The following is a 1,540-nucleotide window of genomic DNA, read 5'->3' as shown; positions in this document are numbered from 1 at the left end:
CCGCCGCGTCCCGGCGCGGGGCGGGGGGGGGGGGGGGGGGGAATGAGAGCAGGAGGGACTGGGGGCCCAGACTGGGGGCCTGGACACCTGGGTTCTCCCCCAGATCTGGAAGTCTTGGCTGCCCCTCTCTGGGGGGCACTGCCCCATGCCAGGAAGACCCTCACTGGCCCCTTTGGCTTTCCTGACCCCTCTCCTCTGCCCCCACAGACTCCAAGAGTAGCGGGTCCTTCTATGTGGACCTGGAATCCATGGAGAGCTCCCAGCTGGTACATGCCGCACCCTCCACCCCTCAGCCCCTCCCTCCCTTGTGGGGGTGGGAGGACGTGCCTACCCCCCCACCACCTTTCCACAAGAGACCCCCAGGGGAAGCTTCTTACCATACTTACCCACATACCACACTCACCCCCCAACTCCAGGAAACGGAGCTTGCACGGCCAGGCTGCCAAGAGAAACCTCTCATGCTCTGAAAGCAGGCTTATGGTAGGTAGGGCACTATGGCAGCCCCGTTGCTTACCTGGCACCATATTTTCCTACATACAACACACCTAGCACTGTATCATCTCATGTACAACATGCCTATGACTGTTTTGTCCCACATACAACATGCCCAGTGTCATATCACCTGGGTTCTCTGGGAGGGGGAATGCGGGGTAGTGGTGAAAGCAGTGCGGAGCTGGGAGCCTGGACACTTGGGTTCTCTGGGAGGGGTGTGCCGGCTGAGGGGTGGGGACAGGGGGGCCTGGATTCTCTGGGAGGGGAGAGGAGGGGTGTGAGCAAGGGGGGCTGGGAGCCCAGATGCCTGGGTTGTCTGGGAGTGGGGTGGGGAGTGAGAGCAGGAGGCTGCCACTAGAAATCTCTCATGCTCTGAAAGCAGGTGTGGGTCTCACCTTGGCGGCACATGGTATGCAGGGCATTTCAACAGCCCTACTACTTACAGCCTCTCCCCTCACAGGTGCATATCCAGCCATCAGTGAACATCAGCAAGCTGTGAGCCTAGCCCGGGCACAGCCCCCACAGTGGGAGCCATAGCTCCAGATGCCCCCCAACACCCACCTAGAACCACCAGGCAGCCACAGCCCATGTGGCACCTGCAAGGGAAGGAGACCTGGCCCCCCCGTCTCGGGGGGGGGCGGGGACAAGCCCTTTGTTCTTTGAGGCAGCAGAGCAAGAGCAGCCTTGTCCAGCCTTGGTCCAGACTAGAAAGTACCCATGATACCTCTGTGGCTCCCACTTGAATGAATCAGGAAGTGAGGTCACAGATCCAGTGTCAAGTTGCCCACTGGGCAGGGTCTGAATGAAGGGTTAGGGGGACAGGGGGTTGGGGGGGAAACAGGATCCTAGCATAGGCCCTGATCCCAGGCTCCAGGCTGTTCCCAGCTCAGGACTCTGCTAGTGCAAAAGTGCCGTGTCATCTCACATACAACATGGCAAACGCCGAATTGTCTCATGTACAACACACCTAGCACCGTATTGTCCTGCACACAGCATGTTTAGCACTGTATCAGCTCATGTACACGCTGAACACCATGTCTTCTCACAT

At 59.4% G+C, this 1,540-nt stretch overlaps 1 protein-coding gene across 1 annotated transcript in view; it reads left to right on the top strand.

The window, feature by feature from the left end:
- The window catches only part of LOC102380431 (mucin-3B-like), a 2,258-nt gene extending 1,215 nt beyond the window's left edge, over positions 1-1,043 (top strand). The window contains exon 4 of the mRNA XM_014522712.1: positions 953-1,043. Within this exon, the coding sequence (XP_014378198.1) occupies positions 953-974 (22 nt within the window). The 3' untranslated portion in view covers positions 975-1,043. The remainder of the gene's footprint in view (positions 1-952) is intronic.
- Positions 1,044-1,540: the final 497 nt, after the last annotated feature.

This window comes from Alligator sinensis, unplaced genomic scaffold (genome assembly GCF_000455745.1).
Source record: "Alligator sinensis unplaced genomic scaffold, ASM45574v1 scaffold553_1, whole genome shotgun sequence".
Lineage (NCBI taxonomy): Eukaryota > Metazoa > Chordata > Crocodylia > Alligatoridae > Alligator > Alligator sinensis.
Note: the sequence above shows the minus strand (reverse complement) of the source record. Positions and strands in the feature narration are given on the sequence as shown.